Source organism: Neoarius graeffei, chromosome 22, assembly GCF_027579695.1.
Source record: "Neoarius graeffei isolate fNeoGra1 chromosome 22, fNeoGra1.pri, whole genome shotgun sequence".
Classification (NCBI taxonomy): Eukaryota; Metazoa; Chordata; class Actinopteri; order Siluriformes; family Ariidae; genus Neoarius; species Neoarius graeffei.
In genome coordinates this window covers 60,978,543-60,998,560 of record NC_083590.1, presented here as the reverse complement: position 1 = coordinate 60,998,560, position 20,018 = coordinate 60,978,543, and the positions used below count along the sequence as shown (strand labels likewise).

Here is a 20,018-nt window from a genome sequence, read left to right as displayed (position 1 = left end):
ATTTAAGAAATGAGCGCGATTCTGTGACGCGAACTGTTTTGTTGTAATCTGACCACAACTCATTCTTTTTTATGAATTGAAGCGTGTGCGGTTCGGAGAGGTCGGAGCGGGATCCCTTTCCGGAAGGACTTTTCGAGGTTCACCTTACGGCCTAGTTGGGATAGGCGTCCTCCACCCTGAAACTCCACTCCAGTCCAGGTGGTGGCGCTGACGTGTCCAGTAGCTGCTTCTCCAACCGCCAGTAAACACTGGAGAAGAAAAAGCTGATGCTCGTCTGAATCGCTTTAGCCCCTCGATTTATAAAAATCAAAGCACATTATTGTGTCTGGCTCTGAGGATTTAAACCCCTGAGGTAAGTTAAACTGAAGGTGTGCGGTCGAATCCCAAATACATGTCCACTTTACTGTTTTATTACGTTCAGTATGAAATAATGCCGTGTGCACTCTAGATAGTGCACTATTTATCCACTCAGGAGAGAGTTGTAGTTTGGCTAACCTGTTTAGTTGTATATTGAAAGTATTTAAATCTTCACTTCAAGTTCATTTCCATCGCTTTCTTTTTTCTTCTAAATTGCAACTTCCTCGCAATTCCAACTTTTATTTCTCAAAATTCCAACTTGATTTCTCACATACTTTTTTTTTCCCTTGGGGTTTTTATTTATTTTTTTAAAATGCTGTTGTTGTTATTGTTTATTATTATTATTATTATTATTATTATTATTATTATTATTAAGCTAATCAGGCAGAATCACCCCCTCTGCAGTGTGTTGAGCAGAAAGCTTTACACACTGAAAATGAAAATGGATGAAATCATAGGGGACTGTTTTAGGCATGGTTTCCCGAACCGGGAGGTCTTGTTGTTGGAAGAATCGTATGGTGTTGAGCTCGAAGCCTCTGATCCCTGGAGAGAGAGAACTGTGTCTAACAATTAGCTCTGGCAGCAATGAAACCTCTTACTTTAACTCAGGGCTAAAGGCCCAACTCACACAGCTCTGCATCCTGTTTTCGCTCTGGCTTTATACGCAGGACCTTTATTTTTAAATAAATTTCTGATATTATTTCCATCCTTGACTCTTGTATGCTGCATAAATGGACATTTTTAAAAATATATATTTTTGAGCGTTATAATCGACCGCAAAGTTGGCATTCGAGCTGAGCCAGGGAGTCTGGAGCCAGATTCGTGACGTCACGTGCGGATCCGCCAGCAGGCTGAGAGAGCTTGGACGGTTTCAGTCCACAGTCTGTGTAGACCCGGGCTATTCAATTGGCGGGGTCTACACAGACTGTGGACTGAAACCGTCCAAGCTCTCTCAGCCTGCTGGCGGATCCGCACGTGACGTCACGAATCTGGTTCCAGACTATGGCTATGAGCAAAGACTTCGGCTATTGTTCCGGACTTGTACGGATCGAGAGAGCAACGACGGCATCGTTACGAGTTGCATGGATATTGGGGGGAAAAAGAAAAAGCCGTTTACAGACTCGGAGACAGTCAAGGAGTGTATGCTGGCATCCACTGATGAGGTGGTAACAGATGAGAAAACATGAAAAAGCGTTACAGATTTGATCAAGCAAATTCCAATAGCTGACATGTCAAATATGAGGAGAGTTGAGTCCCTTGCATCGGATGTTTTCAAGACGCTTTTGGACAAGCTGAGGAAGGCTGAGGTTATGTCTTTGGCCGTGGATGAGTCGACAGATAACAGTGATGTTGTGCAGCTGTGTGTCTCTGTGCGATTATTATTATTTTTTTTTTAATGGAGAAAGTTTTCGCGAAGATTTACTTGGTTTAATTCCCCTGGAGGGGCAGACCACCGGTGAGATTTTATACACCAAAATTTCTGCATTCTTTGAGGAGAACAACTTGGATTTGGCGCGCGTCAACATGCTGGTGACGGATGGTGCGTCCTCCATGGTGGGCAGGGATCAGGGGCTGGCCGTGAGGATGGCAGCCATGGCTCCGCAGGTGAGATCGCTACATTGCCTTATCCACCAAAGCTTCCTGTGTGCCAAACTCAGTGGTGAGTTAAGAGAGACCATGGACTCTGCCATGGCAACTATAAACTTTATCCGTTGCACCTCCACTTTACAGCACCGGCTTTTCCGCAAGCTGTTGACTGACATGTCTGCTGAATACAAAGATTTGCTCATTCACAATGACATTAGATGGCTTAGCAAAGGAAACACATTGAAACGTTTTTGTGAACTAAGAGAGGAGATTCTGGTGTTTCTCCGGTCTTCAAAACTGAAAAAAGCTGGCAAGTTTCTGTCTCTGATGGAAAATGATGAGTTTAATGCCACTGTTTGCTTTTTGAGTGACGTTTTCCATCATTTGAACCAGGTCAACGTGGCGTTGCAGGGCAGAGATAAAACAGTTTCAGAACTTGTGGAGAAACTTCATGCTTTTCAAAGAAAGCTCTCACTCTTCTCTGCTGATCTTTATCCTGGGAAAATGCTCCACTTCCCCACATTAAGGAAATCTGGCCTGCAAATTACAGAGGTGATGTCAGGCTTTATTGACTCATTGAAAAACAACTTTGCCACCAGGTTTGATGATTTCAGCATCTCCAGTGAAGTGATGAGATTTGTTAAGGACCCTTTCTGTGTGAATGTTGAGGCAGACTTTGCATTGAAAGGAAAGGAGCTAGTACCATCATTGGATGAGGTTTTTTTTACACCTGGAACTCATTGACATTCAGTCATCAGATGATTTGTGACAGTCATTGCAGCAGGCAGGTTTTGAAAAATTTTGGACCCATGTAGTCAGTCGAGAGAAATTTCCACACTCAAGGGCTCTTGCGCATTTTCTTCTGACAATGTTTGGCTCAACATACACTTGTGAGTCGTCATTCTCACACATGAATGCCATTAAAACACACAATCGCATATCCCTGACTGACCAGCATCTGCAACACTGCTTGCGCATTGCCCTGACAACATATACACCTGACTTCACTGCTCTTGCTAAGTCAAAAAAATGCCATTTCTCTCATTAGATGGCACATGCTGGCAAACTACATGCAAGATACAGGCATGTTAGTCAAACAAGTAATGAGGATTGATTTTTGAACAGTATGATGCAGTTAACATGTTATTCACCTCATATTATGTACTGAACTGAATATTGAGGTGTCTGATGCAATTTTAATATAGGCAGATAAGAAAAAAAATAAAGAGAGGTCAACTAAGGGACTTTTTTTCCCTCCTCATGTTAGCAGGGCGGGCGGCACGGTGGTGTAGTGGTTAGCGCTGTCGCCTCACAGCAAGAAGGTCCGGGTTCGAGCCCCGTGGCCGGCGAGGGCCTTTCTGTGCGGAGTTTGCATGTTCTCCCCGTGTCCGCGTGGGTTTCCTCCGGGTGCTCCGGTTTCCCCCACAGTCCAAAGACATGCAGGTTAGGTTAACTGGTGACTCTAAATTGACCGTAGGTGTGAATGTGAGTGTGAATGGTTGTCTGTGTCTATGTGTCAGCCCTGTGATGACCTGGCGACTTGTCCAGGGTGTACCCCGCCTTTCGCCCGTAGTCAGCTGGGATAGGCTCCAGCTTGCCTGCGACCCTGTAGAACAGGATAAAGCGGCTAGAGATAATGAGATGAGATGTTAGCAGGGCTAAAATGGGTGAGGTGGTTATTGTTGAAAGCATTGAAATGTTTTGCCTTGATAAAGTGCCATGCACTGTTACATTGTTATAATTAGAAGCATACTATGTAGTTTGGTTTTCTATTTGTTGATGCACTTGGAATTTAAGTTGTCAGTTAAATTAATGAAAATGTAAACAACTGATATGGCTCACATAAACTGGGTGCAATTTGAAATATATTGCCTTGATAAAATACCACGCACTGTTATGTTGTTATAATTAGGGTTGCAAAGGGACGGAAAATTTCCGGAAAGTTTCCATGGAAACTTTTTGGTACGGGAATTTTGGTAATTTTCAAAAAAAAAAAAAAGCACTGGAATTACGGTAATTTAGGGGAATTAATTAATTATTTTATTTTAAATAAATGTTTATATATATATATATATATATATATATATATATATATATATATACATAAACCTTTATTATTTATTTGTTTATTTATTATTAAGTCATAAACAAACAAAAATATAAACATTTTATTTTGTCATCAGCAGACATTATTGCAAAATGGAGACAATTAAAACACATGATTACTAAGCATACACCGATACTGGCATCGGCATCAGCCCCGATACTCCACTAATATACTCGTACTTGTCAAACAGTTGCCGATACCATGAACCGATACTAGTGCCGATCCCATGCGCCGATACCAATGTTCCCCGCAGCGCTTTTTGTTCCATTCGAGAGAGAAAAAAAAACTGAAGCATTGTTGAGCTCAGGCTTGAGCATAATATGATAGGCTATACCATGCGCCGATAGTGTTCCGTGAAGCGCCTTTTGCCAGCGTCCGTTCGAGGGAAAAAAAGCCTCTCCCGGGAAAAAAAGCCTCTCCCAGGAAAAAAAATTGTAAATCTCAAGCATTGAGCGTAGGCTAATTTCGTCAGAAGACAAAAAATTGTTCGACAACAACCCATTTTTCCATGACGAAGATGTGTTTGCGTAGTCATGAAACAGTGCCGTCACATCTTTCCCCAACACTATTTTAAACATCTCTCCACACTCCACTCCCTTTCGCTGCCATACGCAGATAGGCCTACGCTAAGATCCCCAACGTTGTCCTTTTTTAATGTTGGCTATTCGCCTAGGTAAGGGTTTTGTAGGACAGGCTACTCACTAACAAACAAATGAAAATCGGATTTTTGTATAGGTGAATCCAACCGGCAGAGTTTTTAAGTACGAGTCCAACCGGGAGAGTTTAAGAGTGAAGAGTGAGAGAGAGAGCTTTAAGAAATGGCTGATTGAGTTTTCCAACTTGTTTCAGTTGAGGGCAACGCTAAGACCAAGGAAATTGACGTCCCATCTACAGGTATGGAGCTCCACGAGCACGGGACGCGATGTTGCGTTTGGTTGTAACGGCTGAGTCTTCTTCTCTATACACTCGTTCATGACTAGTTGTCTCCCTCTGCTGGGTACTGAATGTCAGTGCGCAGAGTTGTAGTGGGTGGTTGCGAGCATTGCGGCGGCCCGCGGGTGTTAGATTATAGATATGTAGGTAGCCTATATTTTAATAACATCAACAGTATCGGCAAGTACTGAAATGATAGTACTCATACTCGTATCGGTTTTCACAAATGTGGTATCGGTGCATCTCTAATGATTACAACATTTTAGCACATCTGATGTCCCATTAAACTAGCACTAACACATTTTGCTGTAGCTAGCTAGCATGAGAATTTATTCAATGAAATGTTCTAATTATCTTACATTTATTTTTACCAGTAAGCTAGCATTAAATTTTGTTTTCTTACATGAAATGTTCATAGGAAGCTTTCATTTAGCTTATCTGGTTTCCCATTAAGCTAGCACAATTTGCTGTAACTAGCATCACAAGCTAACTACTTCAATGAAATGGCACAATTCTAATTTACAAGTAAATTAGCACTAGATTTATTCTGCTATACCTTTTCATTTTTACAGGGATGCAAACAGCGCGCCTTTTGGCGGATGGCGCCTTTTTCACGGCTGAATCGCACAGATCTGAATTTTTTTTTGGGGGGGGGCATTGGAGTGTCTGATTATAATTTCAAAGTAAATTCTGTATTAAAATGACTAAATAAGCAAATCCGTTACAGTCCATGAAACAGGAAGTATAAGGATGAGGAAAAAACAGTTTAAATCGGGAAGCTGCGCACATTTGCGCAGTCCTGCCGCTCAGGCTGCACAAATGTGCGCAGCTTCCCAATTTAAACTGTTTTTCCTCATCCTTATACTTCCTGTTTCATGGACTGTAACGGATTTGCTTATTTAGTCATTTTAATACAGAATTTACTTTGAAATTATAATCAGACACTCCAATGCCCCCCCCCCCAAAAAAATTCAGATCTGCGCGATTCAGCCGTGAAAAAGGCGCCATCCGCCAAAAGGCTCGCTGTTTGCATCCCTGTTTTTACTTAAATACCATAATAGATAAAAAATCATCCTCAAACATCCTCAAAACTTACTTGATGGCATGTAGTCCTTTGTCTGTAATGTGTGATCTCGGCAGTTTGTATTTAAAACAGTTCTAGCTCTTCAGAATTCTAGAAGTTATTGTGCATGTGATAGAGGGATGCAAAATGCATGTAAGGGGTGTGGCTTCAATGGCTCCTGAGAAAATAACGTGTTTTGTCCATGTGAGTGAGTAACAGCGTGCTATGCACAACTTTATTCCCATAAATCTGCCTCTTTTAACCAAGATTATGCTACAATATTTTTTTCTACTTACTTAATTGATGTCCACTTTCAAAATTCCCAGTCTTTTCCCAAAAATTCCTGAAAATTCCCATGGAAAGTTTCCACCTTTGAAAATTCCCGGAATTTTGCAACTCTAGTTATAATTCTTTTCTGTACCATACTACAGTATGCACTTTGGTTTTATTTTTGTTGGTGGAGATAAATTTGATGGTGCCTCTCACTTAAACGAGTGTAATCTTAAGTATCTGTGATATCGCTGACCTAGACTGATAGACTGCTATGATGTCTGATTTATGTTCAGAATGGACAAAAAATTATTACAGTAGCAGTCCATGTGTGGATTTATATGCATATGTTGTTCTGCATTTATAAAATATATTGACTCCTTCAGTATGTTGTTGTAATTTCTTTGTTACTGTGATTACTTATATTCTCTGGACCCTTATTTTGCCTCAGATTCATGAACTGGCCCCAATTCCAAATTATTTGAATAGCCCTGCTCTACATGCCTGGAGGGTATTGTGTCCAGGGGGATGATAAATACCTGGCCAGGAAAGGACAAGGTGTGGCTGATCGGAGGCAACAGCTTCTTATGTCTGTCTCCTGCTGTGCTCAAGTTTACCCTCTTGTAGAGATGTAATGGTTCACGTATTCATCCAGGACCATTTCAGGACGGGGCTTTCGGTACAGTGCAGATGTGTACCAAATGCAATCTGTAACAGTAATTAACATAATTTAACTGTAATGCGTAACATTAATTGAATACTGGAATATGTCCCTGATGTGGGTGGAGTACAGAAGCACGGCAGGCGAGAGATGACGTTCTCGCACTTTAAAAAAAAAAAAGTTTATTTATTTATTTTTACAGGGTCCACTACATCAAGACTGTGTCTGTTCCCCGAGCTAAACAAAAAAGTAGAAATACTCAGAGTTTGTTCCAGTAACCTAATCAATGTAAATTTAGATCATACTAACTGTACAGCCGCTGCCAGCACCTTTGATCTAAAGGTGTGGCTATTAAATATTAGATCTCTTGCATCTTAAAGCGCTAATGGTTAATGAACTCATGACTGATCAGGAGTTTAATGTACTTTGTTTAACTGAAACTGGATTAAGCCAAATGAATATATAGCAGTAAATGAAGCGAGTCCTCCTGGATACACCAGCCTCGTCTAACTGGCAGAGGAGGAGGCATCGCGGTTATTTATAATTATCGAGGTGTAACACACAAACCTGGTTATAAATTTAATACATTTGTAGTTCTTTATATGAATATAATTTATGTAGCCTCGAAAAATAAGTCTACCCAGTTAATTCCATTACTTATTATTTACAGGCCCCCGGGGCCATATTCTGAGTTTCTTTCTGAATTTGCAGATTTTATCTCAGACCTGGTTATTTCCTTAGACAAAGCTTTAGTTGTCGGAGATTTTAATATTCACTTTGATAACCCAGAAGACCATTTGAAAACAGCGTTTGTCCATTTTAGATTCAGTAGGGGTTAATCAGAATGTCATACGACTGACCCATAATGGTGGTCACACCCTCGATGTAATACTAACATTTGGGTTAAATGTAGAAAATATGGTCACACTTCCACAGTCTGAAGTTCTCAGATCATTATTTCGTTCAAAATATGTCTGAGTAATAATATATGCACCTCACCACGCTTCTGTGTTAAACATACATTCACGTCAACTACTGCACAGAGCTTTATAAATGATCTCTCAGAGTTGTCAACTTTGACTGGGTCACTGTCAGCCCCTGCAGAACTTGATCAGGCAACTGAATGCTTAGAGGCAACGTTCCGCCATGCTTTAGATAATGTAACTTCTCTTAAAAGGAAAATGGTCAGAGACAAAAAATTAGCACCCTGGTATAATGATGACACTCGCACATTAAAACAAACCACTCGAAAATTGGAATGTAAATGGCGGCAAACAAAATTGGTAGTGTTCAAATTAGCGTGGAAGGAGAGCTTCCTGACGTATAGAAAAGCTCTTAGTGCTGCTAGATCAACATATCTCTCCTCCCTAATAGAAGATAACAAAAATAATCCTAGATTCCTATTTAATACTGTAGCAAAATTAACCAGGAATAAGTCCACTATTGACACATGCACACCTGCAGTATGTAGTAGCAACGACTTCATGAATTTTTTTTTTTTTTAAATGACAATTGAAAATATCTGACAAATTCAAACTGCTACTTTGTCAGACAATGTAAGTGACCCTGTAGTTAACAATATAACTGTATCAGATCAGCCATTAGAATGTTTTACTCCCCTTAGAGAAACTGAATTACTTTCATTGATCTCGGCATCAAAAGCCTCAACTTGCGTACTAGATCCCTTACCTACACGTGTATTCAAACAGATAATACCTGAAGTAATTGAACCGCTTCTAAAAATAATAAATTCTTCTCTTAGGATCGGCTATGTACCCAAATGCTTTAAACTAGCAGTTATCAAACCCCTGATTAACAAACCTGACCTTGATCCCTGTCAGCTGTCCAATTATCGGCCAATATCAAACCTCCCCTTTATCTCCAAGATCCTTGAAAAAGCTGTGGCACAGCAGTTATGCTCATATTTACATAGGAATATAACATCCATGAAATGCATCAGTCAGGATTTAGACCTCATCATGGCACAGAGACAGCACTGGTTAAAGTAGTAAGTGACCTACTGTTGGCTTCTGATCAGGGCTGTGTCTCGCTGCTTGTGTTGCTTGACCTTAGTGCAGCATTTGATACCCTTGATCATTCCATTCTTCTGGATAGACTAGAAAATGTTGTTGGAGTTAAGGGAATGGCCCTCTCCTGACTTAGCTCTTGTTTAACTGATCGCTATCAGTATCTTGATGTAATGGTGATTTTTCTAGACATACTGAGGTAAAGTTTGGTGTTACACAAAGTTCTCTCTCAGGTCCACTGTTTGTTTGTTTTTTTCTTCATCAAGTCAAGTCAACTTTATTGTCAAATATGCTATACATGCTCGACATACAGCACAGATGAAATATCAGTCCTCTCTGACCCACGGTGCAAACAGGCAATGCAGTAAATAAAAATAGAATAATTGAAAAAAGCAAACAACAATATAAACAGTATAAACACTCCAGATAGGAACTAGACATAGACTAAACACTCAAGCAATATAAACAGTATAAATAAACAGTATAAACACTAGATAAGAACAAGACATAGACTAAACACTCAGACAATATAAACAGTGAAAACACTAGATAAGAACTACACACAGACTAAACACTCAAACAGACAATATAAACAGTATAAACACTCTAGATATACACTCATATTGCCAAAAGTATTCGCTCACCTGCCTTGACTCACATATGAGCTTAAGTGACATCCCATTCCTAATCCATAGGGTTCAATATGACGTCGGTCCACCCTTTGCAGCTAGAACAGCTTCAACTCTTCTGGGAAGGCTGTCCACAAGGTTTAGGAGTGTGTTTATGGGAATTTTTGACCATTCTTCCAGAAGCGCATTTGTGAGGTCACACACTGATGTTGGACAAGAAGGCCTGGCTCTCAGTCTCCACTCTAATTCATCCCAAAGGTGTTCTATCAGGTTGAGGTCAGGACTCTGTGCAGGCCAGTCAAGTTCATCCACACCAGACTCTGTCATCCATGTTTTTATGGACCTTGCTTTGTGCACTGGTGCACAGTCCTGTTGGAAGAGGAAGGGGCCAGCTCCAAACTGTTCCCACAAAGTTGGGAGCATGGAATTGTCCAAAATGTCTTGGTATGCTGAAGCATTCAGAGTTCCTTTCACTGGAACTAAGGGGCCAAGCCCAGCTCCTGAAAAACAACCCCACACCATAATCCCCCCTCCACCAAACTTTACGCTTGGCACAATGCAGTCAGACAAGTACTGTTCTCCTGGCAACCGCCAAACCCAGACTCGTCCATCAGATTGCCAGATGGAGAAGCGCGATTCGTCACTCCAGAGAACACGTCTCCACTGCTCTAGAGTCCAGTGGCGGCGTGCTTTACACCACTGCATCCGACGCTTTGCATTGCACTTGATGTATGGCTTGGATGCAGCTGCTCGACCATGGAAACTCATTCCATGAAGCTCTCTGCACACTGTTCTTGAGCTAATCTGAAGGCCACATGAAGTTTGGAGGCCTGTAATGATCGACCGTGCAGAAAGTTGGCGACCTCTTCGCACTATGCGCATCAGCATCCGCTGACCCCGCGCCGTCAGTTTATGTGGCCTACCACTTTGTGGCTGAGTTGCTGTCATTCCCAAACACTTCCATTTTCTTATAATACAGCTGACAGTTGACTGTGGAATATTTAGGAGCGAGGAAATTTCATGACTGGATTTGTTGCACAGGTGGCATCCTATCATAGTTCCACGCTGGAATTCACTGAGCTCCTGAGAGCGACCCATTCTTTCACAAATGTTTGTAAAAACGGTCTGCATGCCTAGGTGCTTGATTTTATACACCTGTGGCCATGGAAGTGATTGGAACACCCGATTCCGATAATTTGGACGGGTGAGCAAATACTTTTGGCAATATAGTGTACATACGTATATACAGTGGTGGGCAAAAGTTTACATACCCCAACAGAATGTTTTGTTTCTTGGCTATTTCTAAGAGAAATTGAATGATAATACACAAAAACCTTTATTTCACTTGTGGTTAATGGTTGGCTGAAGCTATTTATTGCATTGATTACTGCATTTACTCTTTGAAAACCATGAATACAACAAAAACTACCTAAATGACCCTGATCAAAAGTTTACATACCTCTGTGAATTGGCCTGAAAACCTGTACACAGTTTGACATAAACAGGACTGAATGGCAATTAAAGGCAACTACCTTCACCTGTGATCTGTTTTCTTCTAATTAGTGGGTGAAAATAATAGTCAGTAAATTGCTGGACTTTTGAGAGAACCTTTTATCCCTCATCCAGTGCTGCGCGTCATCTTTGAGCCATGGGAAAATCAAAGGAATTGTCAAAGGACCTGCGTGAAAAGGTAGTTGAACTTTATAAATCAGGGAAGGGATATAAGAAAGTATCAAGGCAATTAAAAATGTCAGTCAGCACTGTTCAAACAATAATCAAGAAGTGGAAAGTCAGGGGCTCTGTAGACACCAAAGCCCGTTCAGGTAGACCAAGAAAAATTTCACCCAACACTGCTAGAAGGATTGTGCGTGATGTAAAGAAGAAGCCCCAAATAAAATCTGGTGAACTTCGAGATTCTCTGAAACAAGTCGATGTGGATGTTTCAAAGAGTACAATTAGGAGACTCTTGAGAAGAAATGGGCTGCATGGGAGAGTTGCCAGAAGAAAGCCCCTTCTACGCAAATGCCACAAAGAAGCCCATCTACGATATGCCAGACTGCACAGAGACACACCCCAAACCTTCTGGCAAAAAGTTGTGTGGAGTGACGAGACCAAAATTGAACTTTTTGGACACAACACTAAACGCTACATCTGGCGAGGAATCAACAAGGCCTATGATGAAAAGTACACCATTCCCACAGTGAAACATGGTGGTGGATCTCTGATGTTTTGGGGATGTGTGAACTACAAAGGCACTGGAAATTTGGTAAGAGTTGATGGCAGGATGAATGCAGTAACTTATCAAAAGATACTAGAGGAAAATCTACACGCCTCTGCCCGGAAGCTGCGCATAGGACGAACTTGGACATTCCAGCACGACAATGATCCAAAACACAAGGCCAAATCAACTCGTCAATGGCTACGACAGCATAAAGTGAAGGTCTTAGAGTGGCCATCTCAGTCTCCTGACCTCAACATTATTGAGCCACTCTGGGGAGACCTCAAACGTGCAGTCCATGCAAGACAGCCCCAGACTTTACAGGAACTGGAGGCTTTTTGCCAAGAAGAATGGGCAGCTTTACCATCTGAAAAGATAAAGAGACTCATTGACAACCATCACAAAAGACTTCAAGCTGTTATTGATGTTAAAGGGGGAAATACACAGTATTAAGAATTGGGGTGTGTAAACTTTTTTGATCAGGGTCATTTGTGTAGTTTTTTTTGTCATAATGGTTTAAAAAGAGTTAAGGGCAATTCCATGTAAATGTCAACCTCACCATGCAAAAATAAAGCAACATGTAATACATCAAAACCACTCCCAGAGATATCACCTAGGCCTGTATTTTACAGATGTGAATAAGTTGAACCAATTTGTAACCAACCTAATGTGTCACTGTCAGTCTTTCTTTCTTATAATGTAAAACCCAAGCTAAAATCAACTTTGATCATGTACAATTCTATATTATTGCCACAAGCCACAGAAATGTATGCAAAAATCCACAAAACAGCAAAACAATAGCAATCCTAAATATTATTTAAGAACTTTGATAGTTTTAGCTGATATTTAGAGAGTTTTTCAAAGGGTTATGGTGGTTAAATTGCTGATTTTCTAAACATATGCCATGTCTATTTCAGACGCGTCACATCCGTAACGGAATTTCGTCACATCCATAACGCTGACTTTTCCTTCCGAAACTCTGCATGAAATATAAAATATTTTAAACAAAGATTTTTTAATATTCACCTTGGACCCCTCTATCAAATGGATATCTCCATTTCGACATTAGGTTTACAATTTCACAGAGTTTAATAAAAATGTACAGTCACCCAAGAAAAGTGATACTTTTTCTGTCACATCCATAACGCATCTTTTATTGGCGTTTTCTGGCATGCCCTAGATGCACTATGGGAATTGTTCTTGTTCTATCACTTCTCCAGTATGGTACAGCCTTAAAATATGCAACACCTGTTTAAATACTGGGAGACAATAAAACATGCACTGGGTCATTTGTTGCCATTTTGAGTTCAAGTGTCACGTCCATAACGCTGGAATTGCTCTTAACATTTTCTTGACAATAAATGGCTTCAGCCAACCATTAACCACAAGTGAAATAAAGGTTTTTGTGTATCATCATTCAATTTCTCTTAGAAATAGCCAAGAAACAAAACATTTTGTTGGGGTATGTAAACTTTTGCCCACCACTGTGTGTGTGTATACACACACATTTTATTTATATATATATGTGTATGTATGTATGTGTGTGTGTGTGTGTGTTATATCAGGTGGATAGTACAGTAGTTATGCTCACTGACTACGACGCGGGAGATCGGGGTTCGAATCCCGGTCGGGGGAAAACATCATCCAGTAAGGGTCCTTAGGCAAGACCCCTCATGATATATCAGCCTACCTCAGGAATGAGTGAAGACATAACTGATAGTCATACCGGCTCAGACGTCGCCCGGGTCAACAAGGTCTGCGTCAGTTGCTAGGGAACCAGGCCAAACTGATGAGAAATGGGCTACTGGAACAAGACATCGATGGACGAGGACAGAAAATACGGATTTGCTGGAATCCTACTATACAAGCAATCACACACACACACCAGAGAGAGGGGATACATGCAGCGAATGTGGGACCATTGGATACTTCGAAACCCACAATCAAGGCTAACAAAGAAACAGCTATTAGCCCAGTGTTTCAACATCTGTAATCAAACTCTACTATCACAACTAGAGATTAATGACTAGAGATTAATGAAATACAACAACGATGCTACGGCAAGGGGGAGCCAGGAAGACAGGTCAGCGGGGAGATGTCATCATCCCCACAACCAGAGATTGGGTACCAAGCCCCAACAGCTAACAGGAAGATCGTGACCCAACTGGAAACCTTCAGAAGATCTACTAGTAGATGTGAATGCTGCTCTGAGACCACAAGAACCATCACTGAGACCAACAAGCTGATACACAGTACAGCAACAGTAATCATGCTTGTGCTTGGACACAAGGCTCGGGACATAAACAGTATCCACCATGGAAGAGACGATTAGAGGCCAAGATAAAGGCAGCACGGAGAGAAGTTAGCCAGTTAGCTGAACTACAGAAAGGGAACATGGTGAATAAAGGGGCACCCAGGAAGTGCAACTCACTCTCCATACCAGAGGCACTCGAAACTGCCAAACAGCGACTAACAGCTCTGGCCACCCGGTTGAAGAGATACACCAAGGAGGGAGCGGCCAGGAGAATAAACAAGCTGTTCTCCACTGAACCAGCCAAGGTGTACTCTCAGTGGCAGGGGAACAACAACTGGTCAGACCCACCAAGAGCTGAGGTGGAAAAATACTGGAAAGACATATGGGAACAACACCAATGCCCAATGGTTAGTGGACCTAAGAGCTGACCACAACAACCTCCCAGAACAAGAACCAGTAACCATCTCAATGGCAGACGTCCAAGAGCTGGACAGCACCAGGCCCCGATATGATCCATACGTACTGGCTGAAGAAGCTAACTGCACTCCATGAACGCCTAGCAGCACAGATGAACCAGCTGCTGAGGGATGGGACCCACCCAGAATGGCTAACCCAAGGCAGGACAGTCCTAATCATGAAGGACCCCCAGAAGGGACCCATCCCATCCAACTACTGGCCAATTACCTGTCTCTGCACAACATGGAAGGCCCTGTCAGGCATCATTGCGGCAAAAATGAGTAAGCATGTGGCTCAATACATGAGCAAGGCACAGAATGGAATTGGAAGTAACACCAGAGGAGCCAAGCACCAGCTACTGGTCGATAGAACAGTTGCCTGAGACTGTAAGAAGAGACAGGCCAACCTGTGCACTGCCTGGATTGACTACAAAGCCTACGACTCAATGCCACGCACATGGATACTGGAATGTCTGGAGCTGTATAAGATCAACAGGAACCTAAGGACCTTCATCCAGAACTCAATGGAAATGTGGAAGACAACCCTAGAGGCCAACTCAAAACCCATTGCCCAAGTCAACATCAAGTGCGGCATATACCAAGGAGATGCGCTATCACCACTGCTGTTCTGCATAGCCCTGAACCCCCTCAGTCAGATCATCACGAAGAGCGGCTACGGGTACCGATTCCGTAGTGGTGCAACAATCAGTCACCTGCTCTACATGGATGACATCAAGCTGTATGCCAGGAACGAGCGAGAAATAGACTCGCTGATCCACACCACCCGGATCTACAGCGATGACATAGGGATGTCATTCGGATTGGACAAGTGTGGCCGGATGGTCTCAAAGAGAGGCGAGATGATCCGGACTGAGGGGATTGACCTACCAGAGGGCAACATAGGTGGGAGGGAGGGAGGGATTGTGTGTGTGTGTGTGTATACACATGCATACATACATACATACATATACACAATGTATGCCTTGGGTATGTAGGGTTAAATAACACACATATATATATGTGTGTGTGTGTGTGGCAGATCACAGAATCCAGGGACACATGTTGGCCCGGGGGCATTTTGAGTTATTGACAGATTCAGAAAGTACAGTTTCTAAGCTTTCCAATGATGCCTTCCATGTGGAGATCTGACAATATTTGAAGAATGTGTGGCCTTTTGAAAGTGTATACTTCTTAAAACAGAAAAGGGAGAAAATCGCCCTCAAAGTTTTCCATCTCAGCTACTCTGGGTGTAGGGCGGGCACATAATGGTGCTCATTTGCATGACATTAAGGAAAGCCCTACCCCCTATGAGCTAGCACGATGCTACTTTCATGTAAACAAAGATCACCACGTCAATTTTCCTTCCATGCAAAGTATGCCCAACACAATTATGAAGTACAAAAATAAGTCCTAAAGTATACTTTAACGTTTTGTGGTTGAAAAATTACCGTATGTTCCGCACTATAAGGCGCATCGGATTATAAGGCGCACCTTCAATGAATGGCCTATTTTAAAACTATTTTCATATATAGAGCGCACCGCATTATAAGGCGCATAGAATAGAACCTACAGTAGTGGCTGGGGTTGCGTTATGCATCCACTAGATGGAGCTGCGCTAAAGGGAATGTCAACAAAACAGTCAGATAAGTTAGCAGTCAAACTTTATTAATATAATACAGACCAGCGTTCTGACAACTCCGTTCACTCCCAAAATGAATAAACAGTTTTATTGTTTTCCCCGAGGTAATGTCAGTGACGTAGTATATTCGCGAAACAGATTCTCTCTTAACAAGGACCGCCTCTGAATTCATTGATGTTAAGTTCGCATGCTAACACTGTTGCCTTCATTCGAATAGTGACTGTAGAGACGCTTCTACTTGCTTGTCTCTGTTCAGCAACCCACTGTTCGAGTTTGTCCTCTAACTGTGGCCATCTCGCTTTGTTCCCTCTGAAACTCTGTTTGGTCTTCTTTACTTGGCGTAGATCATCTTGTTGCTTCCTCCACTTCTGTACCATTGATTCGTTAATGCTGAATTCTCTCGCTGCTGCTCTATTCCCATGTTCTACTGCGTGACTGATAGCCTTGAGTTTGAACTCTGCGTCGTAAGCGTGTCTCTTCAAAGGAGCCATTTTGTGGTCTTTAAACACACACAAAGTTAGTCTGGTTAACACCAAATATGGTCTGGAATCCGCCTATTGAATTTCTCGTAGGGGAGGTGTGGTTTACGATTGTCAACGGCCGTTTATTGGACGTTGCGAATGTCTGTCGTTTGGCATATACGTAGCCCATGGCCAATCATGGCAGTTGTACCCGGTGACGTAGTTAGAGCGACGAAGAGGCGAAGAAGAGAAGGGAAGAGAAAGAGAAGGCAAAACAAAAATAGGAAAACAATGGCACCGAACGATTACTGCCGTTTGTGCAAGACAAATATGAGAGAAGCTGGTTTGGTTAGTTTGGTTCGTATCGCTCGCCGCCATGTTAAATGTGATCCGTAAACAGTCCCAAATAAACAAGCTTCCGTTTGTCGAGTAGTACGCGTCACCATCTTTCCACCCTTCCCCACTCTCTGATTGGCTCCCTAACTCAGGCGAGCCTTTAGACCATAGTTTCCATGCTGTCTTTTCAGATCGGAACGATTGTGCAAAGCAGCATGGGATTTCCCAGGCTAACACAAAGTCAGTCTGTGTGTGTGTGTATATATATATGTCCTCAAATAAAATCTCTGACACACACAAATGGTGTGGGACCGTTACCGCATTCTTACCGTTGTTACTACGGTGACGCCCCCTGACTATGGTAGCCGTGATTAACCAATATTGATCCATATATAAGGCGCATCGGATTATAAGGCGCACTGTCGGCTTTTGAGAAAATTGAGGGCTTTTAGGTGCGCCTTATAGTGTGGAAAATACGGTACTCGCACCATAAGAAAGAAAGATAGCACGATGATGACACAACTAACACAACACTAGTTTCATGTAAAGCCTCAGTCACAACCGGCCGTATGTGCTCCTACGGCCGGTCTACATGCAAAAAACGCAAGAAACACACGGAGAGCGCGCATGAAACGCACAAGAGCGTGCGTGTGATGTGCTGATTTTTGAGCCGCAGACCGGCCGCAGAGGTTCTTTGTCATGTCAAACAAACTCTACGGGCACTTACGTTTTGTTCAGGTTGCAAGACAAACTTACGGCCAACGCGCGTCTTTCTCCGTGAACAAAAAAAACCGCAGCGATTTGGGGAAACGCCAAAAATCACACGGCCAAAAAATCGTACGTCCGGTTGTGACCTAGGCTTAACCAAACCACAACACTCCGTTACATGCAAAAATAACCACACAGCCTTAGATTAATAAACTTACCCCATCAGAAAGAGAAACGGCACCTTGCACACACCAATGCCTCCGATGGAATAATGTAGTCCTAGAACGGTCTGTGTATCATCCGATCATTCAAGTATTCCATTCATTCTGGAAAATGAGGTTGCGTTTTTTTTTTTTTTGCTAGAAATGGTGATCTCCGATGTAAATACCGAGTGTCTGTTTGCTTCGCGGTGTTTGCTCCTCTGCGCTCTGTTTAGTAACTCATTCCATAGTGAAATCACACGCCTGTATGCAGTTAAGTAGCCATGCGCTGAACTCGGATCATACAGCTGATTCGAGGAAAAAAAAAACAAATGACTTAAATCATCATGTGAATGGCCCATATGGTAATTTACCCACACCCCCCAGCAGGCTACAGTCCTGACAAAAATGAGACAATTTGCAACAATGTATGCTTTTCCAACAAAACAATCTATTATCTGAAATACTGATTGCATTCTTCAAGATCTCAACTTGCACATGATGGAAAAAAACAAAAATCACAAATTTCGAAAAAAAAAAACCCTTCTTTTGCGATTATCTCGGATTCGTTTCGGCCGACATCTGTCCCTGGATTTGGTGAGGGGTCACACACACTATATATATATATATATATATATATATATATATATATATATGTATATGTATGTATGTATGTATGTGTATGTATATGTGTTCAAATAACCAAACAGTCAAGGGCACTTGAGGTATAGCAGGTAAACATGAAATAAACAGTATAAACAAACTAGCAGCTGTTAAGATGAGGTAGTGCGGAATAGTGCAAATGAGCGAGGTAAAGTGAGATGTGCGGTCCCTGAGTTCAGTGTGTTAATGAACGATGAGATGTATGTATGTATGTGTGTGTTGGGGGGGAAACTGTGAGGATGACATGTCAGATGCTGAAGGGGGTGTGTGCGAGCAGAGTCTGTGGCAGGGGGGAGGAGGGGCAGAACAGGGAGGGAGTTGAGCCTCCTGACTGCCTGGTGAAAGAAACTGTTCTTGAGCCTGCTGGTTTTGGCCCGGAGACTCCTCAGTCTCCTCCCCAATGGCAGCAGGCTGAAGAGGCTGTGCGATGGGTGGGTGGGGTCACCTGCAATCCTGATGGCTTTGCGGGTGAGGCGGGAGTTATATATATCCATTAGAGAAGGGAGAGAGACACCAATGATCCTCTCAGCTGCTCTCACGATGCGCTGCAGAGTCTTGCAGCAGGACACGGTGCAGGCACCGTACCACACGGTGATGCAGCTGGTCAGGATGTGTTCCACAAAGTGATGTGGTGGTGTTGCTCCAGGACAGGTCTTCAGAGATGTGCACACCCAGAAACTTGGTGCTGCTCACCCTCTCCACTGCAGCACTGTCGATAGATAGTGGAGCATGCTGGGTGTGCTCCCTCCTGAAGTCCACAACAATTTCCTTCGTCTTCTCCACATTCAGACGGAAATTGTTATCCTTGCACCACATGGCCAAGCGGCTCACCTCACTCCTGTAGATTGTCTCATCGCCATTGTTGATGAGACCCACCACAGTCGTGTCATCTGCAAACTTAATGAGATTAGAATTGGATGTCGGTGTGCAGTCGTGGGTCAACAGAGTGAAGAGGAGGGGGCTTAGCACACATCCTTGGGGGGGCCCCCGTGATCAGTGTGATGGTGCTAGAGGAGTTGCTGCCGACCCATACAGTCTGTGGTCTCCCCGTCAGGAAATCCAGCAGCCAGTTGCACAGGGAGGTGTTGAGTCCCAGCTGGTCCAGTTTATGAATGAGCTGCTGAGGAATGGTTGTGTTGAATGCTGAGCTAAAGTCTATGAACAGCATTCTGACATACGAGTCTTTTGTCTCCAGGTGGGTGAGGGCTGAGTGGAGGGTAGTGGAGATGGCGTCATCAGTCGAACGGTTGGACTGATATGCAAACTGGAAAGGATCCAGGGCGGGGGGGAGGGCAGACTTGATATGCCTCATGACTAGCCGCTCAAAGCACTTCATGAGGATGGGTGTGAGTGCGACAGGGCGGTAGTCACTGAAGCAGGAGGGAGACGGCTTCTTCGGGACTGGGATGATGGTGGTGGTTTTGAGGCACGTGGGGACAACAGCCTGGCT

The 20,018-nt window shown here is 42.8% G+C and overlaps 1 protein-coding gene across 1 annotated transcript in view; it reads left to right on the top strand.

Annotated features, from left to right (window-relative positions):
* The first annotated feature begins 254 nt into the window (after window positions 1-254).
* Window positions 255-20,018, top strand: part of LOC132871023 (histone-lysine N-methyltransferase PRDM7-like) — a 38,691-nt gene continuing 18,927 nt past the window's right edge. The window contains exons 1-2 of the mRNA XM_060905183.1: window positions 255-352; window positions 1,852-1,962. Of these exons, the coding sequence (XP_060761166.1) occupies window positions 1,882-1,962 (81 nt within the window). The 5' untranslated portion in view covers window positions 255-352; window positions 1,852-1,881. The remainder of the gene's footprint in view (window positions 353-1,851; window positions 1,963-20,018) is intronic.